The sequence below is a fragment of the Carcharodon carcharias genome, chromosome 5 (assembly GCF_017639515.1).
Source record: "Carcharodon carcharias isolate sCarCar2 chromosome 5, sCarCar2.pri, whole genome shotgun sequence".
Taxonomy (NCBI): domain Eukaryota; kingdom Metazoa; phylum Chordata; class Chondrichthyes; order Lamniformes; family Lamnidae; genus Carcharodon; species Carcharodon carcharias.
The window spans coordinates 20,796,434-20,809,870 of NC_054471.1; the positions used below are offsets into that span (position 1 = coordinate 20,796,434).

A 13,437-nucleotide genomic window follows, 5' to 3' on the forward strand; every position below is an offset into this window, starting at 1 on the left:
ACAGGCTAGTTAGCCTAACATCTGTCACAGGGAAAGTGCTAGAATCCATTGTTAAGGAGGTTACAGAACAATCTTGTTCAACCGCCTCCATGTGGCCCCTGGAACGATTGTTGAAAAACAGTAAGAGGCTCAGTGCTTTTGAAGATATCTTCAGGGGCCTGTTCCTCCAATCACAGCCTGTTTTTCTTGTTTACTGCTGATAGGCTCACTATTTTCCCCGGCTGCAACTGCTTTCCCCCGGCTGCAGCTGCTTTCTCCTGACTGCATTCCCCATGTTCCACCAGTGTCTCCCCCCCACCCCAAACCATGTACCCCGGCTCTCAGCTCTCCCCTTGGTGGGCACCCAGGTTGAGGTGCCACTTTACCTTGCTCCAGCTCTCATTGCACCTACCTGCACCCGAAGCCAATTTTGTGAGTGATGGTGAGTGAGTGTGAGGGCTGGCAAGTGAGGGTGATGGTGAGTGTGAGGGTTGGTAAGTGAGTGAGGGTTGGTGAGTGAGTGCAAGTGTTGGTGAATGAATGAGTGAGAGGGTTTTTTAAAAGTTCATTCATGGGATGTGGGCTTCGCTGGCTGGGCCAGCATTTATTGCCCCTTCCTAGTTGCCCTTGAGAAGGTGGTGGTGAGCTGCCTTCTTGAACCACTGGAGTCTATCTGGTGTAGGTACACCCACAGAACTGATAGGAAGGGGGTTCCAGGATTTTGACTCAGCGACAGTGAAGGAACAGCGATATATTTCCAAGTCAGGATAGTGAGTGACTTGGAGGGGAACGTCCAGATGGTGGTGTTCCCATCTATCTGCTGCCTTTGTCCTTCTAGATGGTAGTGGTTGTGGGTTTGGAAGGTGCTGTCTAAGGAGCCTTGGTGAATTCCTGTTGTGCATCTTGTAGATGGTACACACTGCTACCACTGTTTGTTGGTGGTGGAAGGAGTGAATGTTTGTGGATGTGGAGCCACATAGACCAGGCTGCTTTGTCCTGGACGGTGTCAAGCTTCTTAAGTGTTGTGAGAGCTGCACTCATCTAGGCAAGTGGGGAGAATTTCATCACACTCCTGACATGTACCTTGTAGATGGTGGACAGGCTTTGGGGAATCAGGGGGTGAGTTACTTGTTGCAGGATACCTAGCCTCTGACCTACTCTTGTAGCCACAGTGCTAGTCCAGTTCAGTTTCTGGTCAATGGTAATCCCCAGAATGTTGATAGTTGGGGATTTAGTGATGGTTCTGCTTAGGGAGTATGAGCAGCTTGGGGTTAAATTAAAAAGCAGAACTTTCAAGATAATAATCTGTGGATTATTACCTGAGCCATCAACAAATTGGTGTAGAGTAAATAGCATTAGATGAATGCGTAGCTCAAAGATTGGTGTGGGAGAAATGTGTTTTGATTCATGGGGCACTGGCACCAGCACTGGTGAAAGTGGGAACTGTACCATTGGGACGACCTACATCTGAACTGTGCTGGGACCAGTGTTACGGTGAATTGTATGACTAAAGCGGTAGAGAGAACTTTCAATTAAATAGTGTGAGAGGAGATATAGTAAAGGGTAGCAACAAAGTAATACAACAGAGCAGCAATTTGGGTAATGAGTACCAGAGTGTGACAGGAAGGGACGGAACATACAGTCATAGAGTGCACCAGCAGGTAAAGCTTAAAATGGTATAAAAAAGAGCTTGAGGCCCTATATCTGTATGCACATAGCATTTGTAACAAAAGGGTTACAAAACGCTATCTGTTAGCGCAGATAGAGATAAAAATGTATGATCTGATAGAGACATGGTTGAGAGACTGGGACCTGAATGTTGAAGAGTATTTAACATATCAGAATGACAGGAACCTAGGAAAAGGTAGTGGGTAGCCCTGTTAATTAAGGATGGCATTAGTTCAATACTGAGAGAAGACCTTAGCTTAAAAGAGCAAGATATAGAATCAGTTTGGGTAGAGATAAGAAATAGTAAAGGTGAGAGGTCACTTGTGGGAGTAGTTTATAGGCCCCCTAACAGTAGTCACACTTGTAGGACAGAGCATACGGGAAGAAATAAATGGGGCGTGTAAGAAAGGTATCGCAATAATCATGGGTGACTTTACATATATATTGGGAAAATCAGATTGGCAAAGGTAATCTGGAAAATGAGTTCATACAGTGTTTTTGGGACAATTTCTTAGAGCAGTATGTTGTGGAGCTAACCAGGGAGCAGGCTATCCTAGTGGTGGTGTGCAATGAGACAGGATTAAGCAATAACCTCATGGTAAAGGAGACTCTAGATGAGGCACAATCACAACATGGTAGAATTTCATGTTCAGTTTGAAATAGAGAAGCGTGGGTCCATGACTACTGTTTTAAACCTAAATAAAGGTAACTATGAGAGTATGAAGGCAGAGTTGGCTTAGGTGAACTGGGAAATTGGTCAATAGGTAGCACAGAGTTGCAGTGGCAAACTTTTAAGGAGATATTTAATAACACTCAGAAAAGATTTATCCCAGCGAGAAAGAAAGACTGTGAGAAGGATATGCACACCTGTGGCTAAGTAAAGAAATTAAGAATAGTATTAAATTGAAAGAAACATTGTACAAATCTGCAAAGATTAGTGGTAGGTCAGAGGATTGAACAGATTTTAAGAACCAATTTTAAAAACCAAATTTAAGAACCAATAAAGAATGACTAGAAACATAATAAGAAGGAGAAAGCAGGAAACTAGAGAAAGCTATCTGGGAAAATAAAATCAAATAGCAAAAGTTTCTACAAGTGTTTGAATACAAAGAGTAACTAAAGCTAGTGTTGGTCCTCTAGAAAGAGTGTCTGGGGGATTGATAACGGAAAACAAAGAAATGGCAGAGGCGTTGAACAGGTATTTTGTGTCTATCTTCATGGTAGAGAACTTGGAAAACTTCTCAAAGGTTCTTGAAAATCAACAGGTGATAGGGATGGATGGACTTAATACAATCCCCATCACCAGGGAAAGGGTGGTCAGAAAACTATTCGACCTAAAGGCTGACAAGTCCGCAGGACCGAATGGCCTGCATCCTCGGGTCTTAAAAGAAGTGGGGGCACAGATAGAAGATGCATTGGTTAAAATCTTCCAAAATTCTTTAGATTCAGGAAAGGTTCCAGCGGATTGGAAAATAACTAATTTAACAGCCATTTTAAAAAAAAGGAGGCAGAAAGCAGGAAACTACAGGCTAGTTAGCCTAACATCTGTCACAGGGAAAGTGCTAGAATCCATTGTTAAGGAGGTTACAGAACAATCTTGTTCAACCGCCTCCATGTGGCCCCTGGAACGATTGTTGAAAAACAGTAAGAGGCTCAGTGCTTTTGAAGATATCTTCAGGGGCCTGTTCCTCCAATCACAGCCTGTTTTTCTTGTTTACTGCTGATAGGCTCACTATTTTCCCCGGCTGCAACTGCTTTCCCCCGGCTGCAGCTGCTTTCTCCTGACTGCTTTCCCCATGTTCCACCAGTGTCTCCCCCCCACCCCAAACCATGTACCCCGGCTCTCAGCTCTCCCCTTGGTGGGCACCCAGGTTGAGGTGCCACTTTACCTTGCTCCAGCTCTCATTGCACCTACCTGCACCCGAAGCCAATTTTGTGAGTGATGGTGAGTGAGTGTGAGGGCTGGCAAGTGAGGGTGATGGTGAGTGTGAGGGTTGGTAAGTGAGTGAGGGTTGGTGAGTGAGTGCAAGTGTTGGTGAATGAATGAGTGAGAGGGTTTTTTAAAAGTTCATTCATGGGATGTGGGCTTCGCTGGCTGGGCCAGCATTTATTGCCCCTTCCTAGTTGCCCTTGAGAAGGTGGTGGTGAGCTGCCTTCTTGAACCACTGGAGTCTATCTGGTGTAGGTACACCCACAGAACTGATAGGAAGGGGGTTCCAGGATTTTGACTCAGCGACAGTGAAGGAACAGCGATATATTTCCAAGTCAGGATAGTGAGTGACTTGGAGGGGAACGTCCAGATGGTGGTGTTCCCATCTATCTGCTGCCTTTGTCCTTCTAGATGGTAGTGGTTGTGGGTTTGGAAGGTGCTGTCTAAGGAGCCTTGGTGAATTCCTGTTGTGCATCTTGTAGATGGTACACACTGCTACCACTGTTTGTTGGTGGTGGAAGGAGTGAATGTTTGTGGATGTGGAGCCACATAGACCAGGCTGCTTTGTCCTGGACGGTGTCAAGCTTCTTAAGTGTTGTGAGAGCTGCACTCATCTAGGCAAGTGGGGAGAATTTCATCACACTCCTGACATGTACCTTGTAGATGGTGGACAGGCTTTGGGGAATCAGGGGGTGAGTTACTTGTTGCAGGATACCTAGCCTCTGACCTACTCTTGTAGCCACAGTGCTAGTCCAGTTCAGTTTCTGGTCAATGGTAATCCCCAGAATGTTGATAGTTGGGGATTTAGTGATGGTAATGCCATTGAACGTCAAGGATGATGGTTAGATTCTCTCCTGTTGGAGATGGTCATTGCCTGGCACTAGTGTGGCATGAATGTTACTTGCCACTTGTCAGCCCAAGTATGGATATTGTCCAGGTATTGCTGCATTTGGACATGGACTGCTTCAGTATCTGAGGAGTCATGAATGATGCTGAACATTGTGCAATCATCAGCGAACATCCCCACTTCTGACCTTATGATGGAAGGAAGGTCATTGTTGAAGCAGATGAAGATGGTTGGGCTCAGGACATTACTCTAAGGAACTCCTGCAGTGTCCTGAAGCTGAGATGACTGACCTCCAACAACCACAACCATATTCCTTTGTGCTAGGTATGACTCCAACCAGTGGAGAGTTTTCCCCTGATTCCCATTGACTCCAGTTTGGCTAGGATTCCTTGATGCCACACTTGGTCATATGCGGCCTTGATGTCGAGGGCAGTCACCCTCACCTAACCTCTGGAGTTCAGCTCTTTTGTCCATGTTTGAACCAAGGCTGTAATGAGGTCAGGAGCTGAGTAGATCTGGCAGAACCCAGATGGAGAGTAGACTGATGGGGCGGTAATTGGCCAGGTTGGATTTGTCCTGGTTTTTGTGTACAGGACATACCTGGGCACTTTTCCACATAGCCAGGTAGATACCAGTGTTGTAGTTGTACTGGGACAGTTTGGCTAGGGGTGCGGCACATTCTAGAGCACAAGTCTTCACTGCTGTTGCCGGAATATTGTCAGGCACCATAGCCTTTGCAGCAAACAGTGCCTTCAGTCATTTCTTGATATCACGTAGAGTGAATTGAATTGGCTGAAGACTGGCATCTGTGATGCTGGGGACCTCCAGAGCAGGCCAAGATGGATCATCCTCCTGGTACTTCTGATTGAAGATTGTAGCAAATGCTTCAGACTTATCTTTTGCACTGATGTGCTGGGCTCCTCCATCAATGGGGTGGAGATATCTGAGGAACCGCCTCCTTCAGTGAGTTGTTTAATTGTCCACCACCATTCACAACTAGATGGGGCAGGACTGCAGAGCTTAGATCTGATCCATTGGTTGTGGGATCATTTAGCTCTGTCTATCACTTGCTGCTTATGCTGGTTGGCATGCAAAGTCTTGTGTCATAGCTTCACCAGGTTGACACCTCATTTTTAGGTATGCCTGGTGCTGCTCCTGGCATGCCCTCCTGCACTCTTCATTGAGCCAGGATTGATCCTCTGGCTTGATGGTAATGGTAGATTGGGGGATATGCTGGGCCATGAGATTACAGATTGTGTTTGAGTACAATTCTGCTGCTGCTGATGGCCCACAGCGCCTCATGGGTGCCCAGTCTTGAGTTGCTAGATCTGTTCGAAATCTATCCCATTTAGCACTGTGGTAATGCCACACAATACAATGGAGGGTATCATCAATGTGAAGGCAGGACTTCGTCTTCACAACAACTTGCAGTGGTCATTCCTACCGATACTTTCATGGACAGATGCATTGGTGAGGATGGGGGCAAGTATGTTTTCCCTCTTGTTGGTTCCTTCATCACCTGTTGCAGACCCAATCTAGCAGCTATGTCTTTTAGGACTCAGCCAGCTCAGTCAGTAGTGGTGCTACCGAGCCACTCTTGGTGATGGACATTGAAGTCACCCACCCAGGGTACATTCTGCACCCTTGCCACCCTCAGTGTTTCAAGTGGTGTTCAACATGGAGGAGTACTGATTCATCAGCTGAGGGAGGGTGGTACATGGTAATCAGCAGGTTTCCTTGCCCATGTTTGACCTGTGATTTAATGGTCAATGTTGAGGACTCCCAGGACAGTTCCCTCCTGACTATATATCACTGTCCCGCCACCTCTGCTAGGTCTGTCCTGCCAGTGATGGTGATGTCTGGGACGTTATCTGTAATGTTTGATTCTGTGAGGCTGTTGCTTGACAAGTCAGTAAGACAGCTCTCCCAATTTTGGCACTAGCCCCCAGAGGAGTTCGTAAGGAGGACTTTGCAGGGTTGAAAGTTGTTGGTTGATGCTGGGTGGTCCGTCCAGTTTCATTCCTTTTGTGAGGCTTTGTAGCACTTTGATATAACTGAATGGCTTGCTAGGCCATTTCAGACTACATTAAGAGTCAACCACATTGCTGTTGGTCTGGAGGTCACATGTAGGTGGGAAGATTTCCTTTCCTAAAGGGCATTAGTGAACCAGATAGGTTTGTACAACAATGGTTTGATTAAACTTTTAATTTCATATTTTTATTAAATTCAAATTCCACCATCTGCCATGGCGGGATTTGAGCATTACTCTGGATTACTCTTCTGACAATAATGCCACTATGCCATCGCCTCTCCTCCAGAATGTTGGTGAGGGAGTGTGAGGGCTGGTGAGTGTGAAGGTGAGGGTGTGTGAGGGTGAATGAATGAGAGTGAGTGATTGAGGGTGAGGGTGAGGGAGAGAGTGTGAGGACGGGTGAGTGTGAAGGTGGGTGAGTATGAGGGTGGGCGAGTGGGTGCGTGTGAGGGTGGGCGAGTGGGTGAAGATGGGCGAGTGGGTGAGTGTTAGGGTGGGTGAGTGTGCGTGCATGACAGAGAGGATGAGGGTTCCCGAGAGAGGGTGAGTGTGTCCGAGAGAGTGAGCACATGTATGTGTGGCAGAGAGTGTGAGCATGTGCGCCTGTGTGCGCGTGTGTGTGAGAGAGAGAGAGAGGTGGAGTGATAGGGAGGAGTGCGTGTGTGTCTGGCTCACTCCCAGTTGTAGGGTTCTCATTGACCCTTACCCCCACACATCAACAGGCACACTCACAGTGGGTGAGTGAGCACATTGAGACTCAGAGTTAGCTGGACACAAACACTCTCGCCCTTTCACACTCGATTAGTCATCTTTATTACTCATTTTTTAATTATCAATTTATTGTTGTGATTTTTTTTTGCTCAGCAAGTTGTTTCCAACCGTATGTCAGCTTTTTTGGAAATTCACGTTTAGTGTTGCGCCAAACCTCATCTTTCTGAAATTTGTTCATCGGCCCCCCACCCCCCAAAAAAGTGAGAGAAAAATTGAAATGTGCCCTCCCGGCAAGAAAAGGTTACGCAAGCCTGTTACAGAAGGATACTTAGATAATCACGATTTGATCAGACAGAGCCAACACGGCTTTGTGAAAGGGAAATTGTGTTCAACTAATCTGTCAAGAGTTCATTGATAAAATAACATTCAAGCTGGATAAAGTGGAACTGATAGGTTTGGTGTACTTGGATTTCCAAAAGACATTTGATAAGATACCACATCAAAGGTGTGGTATAAGATATAAGCACATGGTGTAGGTAGTAACAGCTAACAGAAGCAGAGATTAGGGATAATTGGGTCTTTTTCAGGTTGGCAAGCTGCTACTAGTGAAGTGCCACAGGGATCAGTGCTGGGTCCTTAACTATTTACAATCTATATGAATGATTTGGATAAAGGAAGCATATGTATGGTAGCTAAGTTTGCCGTTGACACCAAAATAAGTAGGAAAGTAAGTTATGAAGAGGAGTCTGAGTCCATGAAGGGACATAGACAGGTTAAGTGAGTGAGCAAAAATTTGGCAGATGGAGCATAATAAATGTGAATTTGTCCACTTTGACGGGGAGAATATAAATGGAGAAAAATTGCAGAACTCAGTGGTACATAGGGATCTTAGTGTCCTGGTATATGAATCATAAAGTTAGTATGCAAGAACAGCAAGTGATTATGAAAGCAAATGGAATGTTGGCATTTATGCAAGAGGAATGGAATATAAAAGTAGAGAAGTTTTACTGCAGCTGTACAGGGCCTTGGTGAGACCACATCTGGAGTACTGTGTACAGGTTCGGTCTCCTTATTTTAAAAAAATGTATCATTGCTTTAGATACAGTTCAGAGAAGATTCACTGAACTCATTCCTCGATGAAGGGTTGTCTTATGAAGGAAGGTTGAACAGGTTAGAAGATTGAGAGGTGATCTTAGACCATAAGACATAGGAGCGGAAATTAGGCCATTCGGCCCATCGAGTCTGCTCCGCCATTCAATCATGGCTGATAACTTTCTCAACCCCATTCTTCCACCTTCTCCCCGTAACCTTTGATCCCCTTACCAATCAAGAACCTATCTATCTCCGTCTTAAATACATTCAATGACCTGGCCTCCACAGCCTTCTGTGGCAATGAATTCCATAGATTCACCACTCTCTGAAAAGAAGTTTCTCTTCATCTCTATTCTAAAAGGTCTTCCCTTTACTCTGAGGCTGTGCCCTTGGGTCCTAGTCTCTCCTACTAATGGAAACATCTTCCCCATGTCCACTCTATCCAGGCCTTTCAGTATTCTGTAAGTTTCAATCAGATCCCCTCTCATCCTTCTAAACTCCATCGAGTATAGACACAGAGTCCTCAAACGTTCCTCATATGTTAAGTCTTTCATTCCTGGGATCGTTCTTGTGAACCTCCTCTGGACCCTCTCCAGGGCCAGCACATCTTTCCTGAGATACGGGGCCCAAAATTGCTCACAATATTCTAAATGTGGTCTGACCACAGCCTTATAAAGCCTCAGCAGCACATCCCTGCTTTTATATTCTAGTCCTCTTGAAATAAATGCCAACATTGCATTTGCCTTCCTAACTACCAACTCAAGCTGCAAGTTAACCTTAAGAAAATCTTGGACTAGGACTCCCAAGTCCCTTTGCACTCCAGATTTCTGAATTCCCTCCCCATTTAGAAAAATGGTCTATGCCTCTATTCTTCCTACCAAAGTGCATGACCTCACACTTGCCCACGTTGTATTCCATCTGCCACTTCTTTAGACTTTTCAGTTTTCCTAGCACCTTCTCCTTGGTAATGGCCACCATACTCAGCTCTGCGCACCCCCCCCCCCACCCCGACTCTCTTGAACAATTGTTAAAACATACAAGATCCTGAGAGGACTTAATAGGGTAGACACCAGGAGGATACTTCCAGTTGTGTGGGAAATTAAAACTAGGGGACATAGTTTAAAAATAAGAAGTCTCCCTTTTAAGACAGAGATGAAGAGAAACTTTTTGTCTCAAAGGGTCCTTGATGTGTAGAATTCTCTTCCCCAGAAAATAGGGGAGGCTGGGTCTTTGAATTTGTTCAAGTCAGAGTTAGACAGATTTTTGTCGGGCAAGGGAGTCAAGGGTTATGGGGTGCAGACAGGCAAGTCGAGCTGAAACCACAACCAGATCAGCCATGATCTTACTGAATAGTGAAGCAGACTCAAAGGGTCAAATTGCCTACTCCTGCACCTGTGTATTGTTCAATTGGGTTCACTCCACGTAACACCATGAAACAGCGAAGGGCACTGGACACAGCAAAGGCAGTGAACCAAGACAACATCCCTGTTATAGTGCTATAGAAATGTGCACCAGAACAAACTGCTCCCTAAACATTTCCAGTACAAATATGACACTGACACAATACAAAAATGTGAAAGACTATCCAAATATGTCCTGGACACAAAAATAAACAGTATAAACCTAACCCAGCTAATTATTACCCTACCTGCCTCTTTCCAATCATCAGTAAAATGATGGAAGGAGTGATCAATAGTATCATAAATAAACAAAATAGTCAATAGCTACTCTGATGTTTAGTTCAGTTTTTACCAGAACCACTTGACTAATAATCGTATGTCTTAATCCAGGCTTCAATGCAAGAACTGAATACCAGACCAAAGATAAAAAGTAATTGCCCTCATCATTAAAACAGTATTGCACAAAGGAGCAAAACTGAAATCAATGGAGTTCATATAGTAAACTGCCCAATGGCTCAACCACCAATAGGGACCCACTCCCCTTGTTTGCCAATAATTCTGGAATCATAATTTAGCTTCAGAATAGTATAATCGAATTGCACAGGAGGCGGCCATTTGGCCAATTCAAGAGCCATTTGGCTCTTTCAAAGAGCATTCCATTTAGTCCCGTTCCCTGCTCTTTCCCCATATCCCTGCAATTTTTTTCTCTTTCAATATTTATCCACTATCATCAGTTAGTTTAAGTAGAACAGGGTTAAATAACTGAAGTAGATAATTCCACAATAGCCAATCTGCTCACCTGCTAATGATACTCATGTCCTGACGGTCTACAATTATAACGTCTGGGTCCACAGGCTGAGGTGGATGGTCTTGAAACTGTTCTGGCAGATAATACCCAGTGATAATGTTTTGGACAAAACTGTTCCTTTCTTCTGTCATTTGTAAATCATTTATGATGGGAATGGTCATTCCAAGATAATGACCTAGACAATAGGAGAAGAAATGGGTAAAATAACAGGAGGGAAGTTGCACTGGAGAAAAATAATGAGGAAGTATGGGCGCATGATAGTTAATAAATTGAATATTCCATTCCAGGTCTCCAATGGCTTAATGGTTAAAGGCATCATCCATTACATAGCAGTAAACCATACAGATCAAAAGATAACAAGGACCAACATGTAAACAAGGTAAGTTAACTGATCTTAACAAGGGTAGGAGGCTTACTAAAATAAGAACAGAAAATGCTGGCAAAACTCAGCAGGTCTGGCAGCATCTGTGGAGAGAGAAACAGAGTTAATGTTTTGAGTCCGGATAACTCTTTTTCAGAGCTAAAGAGAAGTTGAAATGTGATGGAATTTATACTGTTTAAGTGGGGGTGGAACAGGTGGCGCAAAATAGAAGGTCAAGGATAGGTGGGAGCTCAGGAGAGATTGACAAAGATGTCATGCACACCGGAAAAAGGGTGTGTTATTGGTAGTGCTGAAGACTAAAGAAGGTGCAGATAGTGGCATAAAGGTACGATAACAGAATATGTTAAAAAGCAGAACAAGGGTCAGCGCTCTGTGAAAGTACAATATAGAAACAAGAAACAGATAACCAGGAGGTGGGGAGGTGGGAGGGGAGGGGGTGTTGAGGAAAAAGGATTTTAAAAGATTTTAAAAATATAATAAATAAAAATAATTAAAAATTTTTAAAATTGCATTAAAAAGGGTTAAAGATGGAGGACAGAGTTTATGGTCTGAAGTTGTTGAACTCAATATTCAGTCCAAAAGGCTGTGAAGTGCCTAATTGGAAGCTGAGGTGCTGTTCTTGCAGTTTGCGTTGGTTTTCTCTGGAACATTGCAGCAGGCCAAGGACAGGCATGTGGGAATGAGAGCAGGAAGGTGTGTTGAAATGACAAGTGACAGGAAGGTCTGGGTCATGCTCACAGACTGAGCGAAGGTGTTCTGCAAAGTGGTCACCCTGTCTGCATTTAGGCTCCCCAGTGTAGAAGAGACCATATTGGGAGCAGTGAATACAGTAGACCAAATTGAAGGAGGTGCATGTAAAGCACTGCTTCACCTAAAAGGAGTGTTTGGAGCCTTGGACAATGAGGATGGAGGAGGTAAAGGAGGTGTTGCATCTTCTGCAATGGCAAGGGAAGATGCCATTGGAAGAGGATGAGGAGTTGGTGATGATGAGGGAGTGGACCAGAGGTCACAGAGGGAACTGTTGCTACAGAATATTGACGGTGGGTTGGGGGGGGGGGGGGGGGGGGGGTGGGGATGTGGCAGGTGTGGAAAGATGTGTTTAGTGGTGGTATCATGCTGGAGTTGGAGGAAATGACGGAGGATGATCCTATGAATGCGGTGGCTGGTGGGGTGAAAAGTGAGGATCTGGTTCTGGAAATTGGAAGAAAAATCGATACATTTTTCCAGGTCCAAGACGAGAGCTTAAAATGGCACCAATACAGCATCGATATACCGAGAAAAAGAGTTGTGAGAGGGGGCCTGAGTAGGACTGGAACAAGGAATGTTCCACATAGCCCACAAAAAGACAAGCATAACCAGGACCCATGTGGGTACCCATAACTTTTCTGGGATAGGTTTCCTGGCCCTAACCATCTCCTCTTCACTACGGACATCCAATCCCTCTACACCTCCATCCCATATCAGGATGGTCTTCGGACTCTCTGCATCTTCCCTGAACAGAGGCCTGAACAATCCCCATCCACCACCACGCTTCTCCACCTGGCTGAACTTGTTCTATCACTGAACAATTTCACCTTTAACTTGTCTCACTCACTTCCTCCAAATAAAAGCTGCGGCTATGGGTACTCGCATGGGCCTCAGTTATGCCTGTCTTTTTGTGGGCTATGTGGAACATTCCTTATTCCAGTCTTACTCAGACCCACCCACAACTCTTCTCTAGGTATATCGATGACTGTATTGGTACCACTACATGCTCTCATCTGGACCTGGAAAAATTTTATCGATTTTGCTTCCAATTTCCACCCCTCTGTCACCTTTACATGGTCCATCTCCGACACTTCCCTTCCCTTCCTTGACTTCTCTGACTCCATTTCTGGTGACAGAATGTTTACTGTTATGATCCCCAGCTGAGGTTATCACTGGATAAGCCTGATTCCCAGGGTGGAACCCAGCTTGATAGATCCTAACTTTCGTTTGTTTGTTTAGATTCGTGGAGAGGGTACTGAACAGAGTCACTGGAGTCAGCTAATGAACTTTTAACAGAAGAAAACAACATTGATTAAATAAGAAAAGATTAACTATATTACAATACTCCTTCATCCACAACTACAGATATATACAGATTTGTAAGGATAACACAAGTTACAAAAGCTATCTTGTGCTTTAATGTTCACAGTAAGCATGCAGTCCATATAAACCTGTTGGCAACCTATGGTCAGGCACACCACACTCTGAAACCAAGTGACAGATGCCACCCCAAATAGATGCTATAATCTCTCCTCAACTCCCCCTGGATGCTTGTCACACCGTGAACCCATCAGTCTCACTGAACTATGTCTTTCACACAAGGGTTTCCAATTTCTGGTCTCCAAGAACTCGCTTTTGAATCTTCACCCAAACCGATGCTTTCTCTCAGATGCCTTCCGCAAGGGTACACATCCCTTCAAACTCTCCTTCCAATGTTTCTCTCCCCAAATCACCACGTGCATTCAAGCTTTCTTCCATGCACTCTCTCTCACTGACTCAGCTGTCAACAGTACACCATTGCTTCATATGCCCATAGAAAAGAGTTCCAGACCTTCAGCTGT

The 13,437-nt window shown here is 44.7% G+C and overlaps 1 protein-coding gene across 2 annotated transcripts in view; it reads right to left on the reverse strand.

The window, feature by feature from the left end:
* Window positions 1–13,437, reverse strand: part of soul4 (heme-binding protein soul4) — a 92,136-nt gene that overhangs the window by 12,300 nt on the left and 66,399 nt on the right. For both annotated transcript variants that reach the window (XM_041188341.1, XM_041188342.1), the window contains exon 5: window positions 10,459–10,642. In XM_041188341.1, coding sequence (XP_041044275.1) covers window positions 10,459–10,642 — 184 coding nt within the window. The remainder of the gene's footprint in view (window positions 1–10,458; window positions 10,643–13,437) is intronic.